Source organism: Brassica napus, unplaced genomic scaffold (assembly GCF_020379485.1).
Source record: "Brassica napus cultivar Da-Ae unplaced genomic scaffold, Da-Ae ScsIHWf_2517;HRSCAF=3254, whole genome shotgun sequence".
Taxonomy (NCBI): domain Eukaryota; kingdom Viridiplantae; phylum Streptophyta; class Magnoliopsida; order Brassicales; family Brassicaceae; genus Brassica; species Brassica napus.
The window spans coordinates 18,458-19,731 of NW_026015836.1; the positions used below are offsets into that span (position 1 = coordinate 18,458).

The 1,274-nt window shown below is 39.5% G+C and overlaps 1 protein-coding gene across 1 annotated transcript; it reads right to left on the reverse strand.

Annotated features, from left to right (window-relative positions):
• Positions 1 to 288: 288 nt before the first annotated feature.
• Positions 289 to 987, reverse strand: LOC125601291. The gene has a single exon (XM_048773556.1). The coding sequence runs from the start codon at positions 985 to 987 to the stop codon at positions 289 to 291; it is 699 nt and encodes a 232-aa protein (XP_048629513.1).
• Positions 988 to 1,274: the final 287 nt, after the last annotated feature.

Consider the following 1,274-nt stretch of genomic DNA (forward strand, 5'->3'; position numbering starts at 1 on the left):
CTCCTCCAGGCTCAAATACAACATGTTCCATGCCCAGTTGGTGTCTTGAAAGCTCTACTGCTCTGGTCTTGTTCCACACAAAAGGACTGATGAGAAAAGTACCCAAGAATGTCCTTTGGAAACCGTTTGAATCAGTGACAAATAGATGCTCTACTCCACTGTCTGATTTTGATTCCATGGGTGCCTCCTCTTCTATTACATCCTGTTTGAAGAGAATCAGGTCGTCCTTGATGGGTTGATCATCTTTCTGAATGGTGATTGTTGGAATCTCGGTTTGATCTTCTTGAACTAGTGCAGCCAAGTCTGATTGTGCAACTGAGTCTGGTTCTGCATCTTTGAGTTCTGAGACAGTTGAGGAAGCGCTTGGTTCTGTACTTCTAAGGATGGAGATATAGTCTTGGACTGTTTAAGTTGTTTCTCCACATCCCTAAACGCTTGTGAAATTGCCTTCCTTATGCTATCTTCAAAGGAATGGGTTGATGTTTTGCTTGATGAAACCAGGTTACTAGATGGACTTGATCTCTTACTGTCTGGTTGTTTCTGAACTGATAATGAAGAACATAGATATGTCTCAGGCTGCTTTTGAATAACTTCCTTGTGGTACTGTCTTGGAACGTACTCTCTACGCATCAAAGCCCTCAGCTTAAGCCATGTTTCCACTGGTTCTTTTCCATCAAGTCTTCTGCACTTTATCAACTGATTCCACCATCTTAAAGCATGACCACAAAACTCAGCAGTAGCCATTTGAATCTTCTTTCTTTCAGCATAGTGTTGACTACTGAAAATCAACTCAATCTTCTTTTCCCACTTCACATAAGCTTCAGGAGCCGCCTTGCCATGGAATGGAGGGATTTGAAATTCATATACAGCATGCTTCCGGTTCCTGTCAAACTGATCAAACTCTTTTTGCTTGTACTCATCGCTGGTTGATCTTGAGCATTCTCTATTTTTCTTTGGATGATGTTTTCCTTTGTGCTCCTTCTCCATTGGTACCTGAGACACAAATAAAACAGAAACCAGTAACTAGTTCTAAGAGAAACAACACTCAGAATTAACAACAGATCAATTTTAAAACGACAAGCAAATCAAATAAAACAGTTTGATAATCAGAACAATTCACCAACGCAATATGATCGATCAATCTTAAACAGAGACAGATTAAATTCGAAATCTAATCAACCAAACAAGATAGATTATATTCAAAGCAATAAGAACAGATCGGAATCACACAAATCCAAAACAGAAACAGATCAAGCAAATCGATTACTTCTGCA

Excerpts from the sequence above, each read along its gene's own strand:
- LOC125601291 (XM_048773556.1), bottom strand. The coding sequence starts at position 987 with ATGGAGAAGGAGCACAAAGGAAAACATCATCCAAAGAAAAATAGAGAA.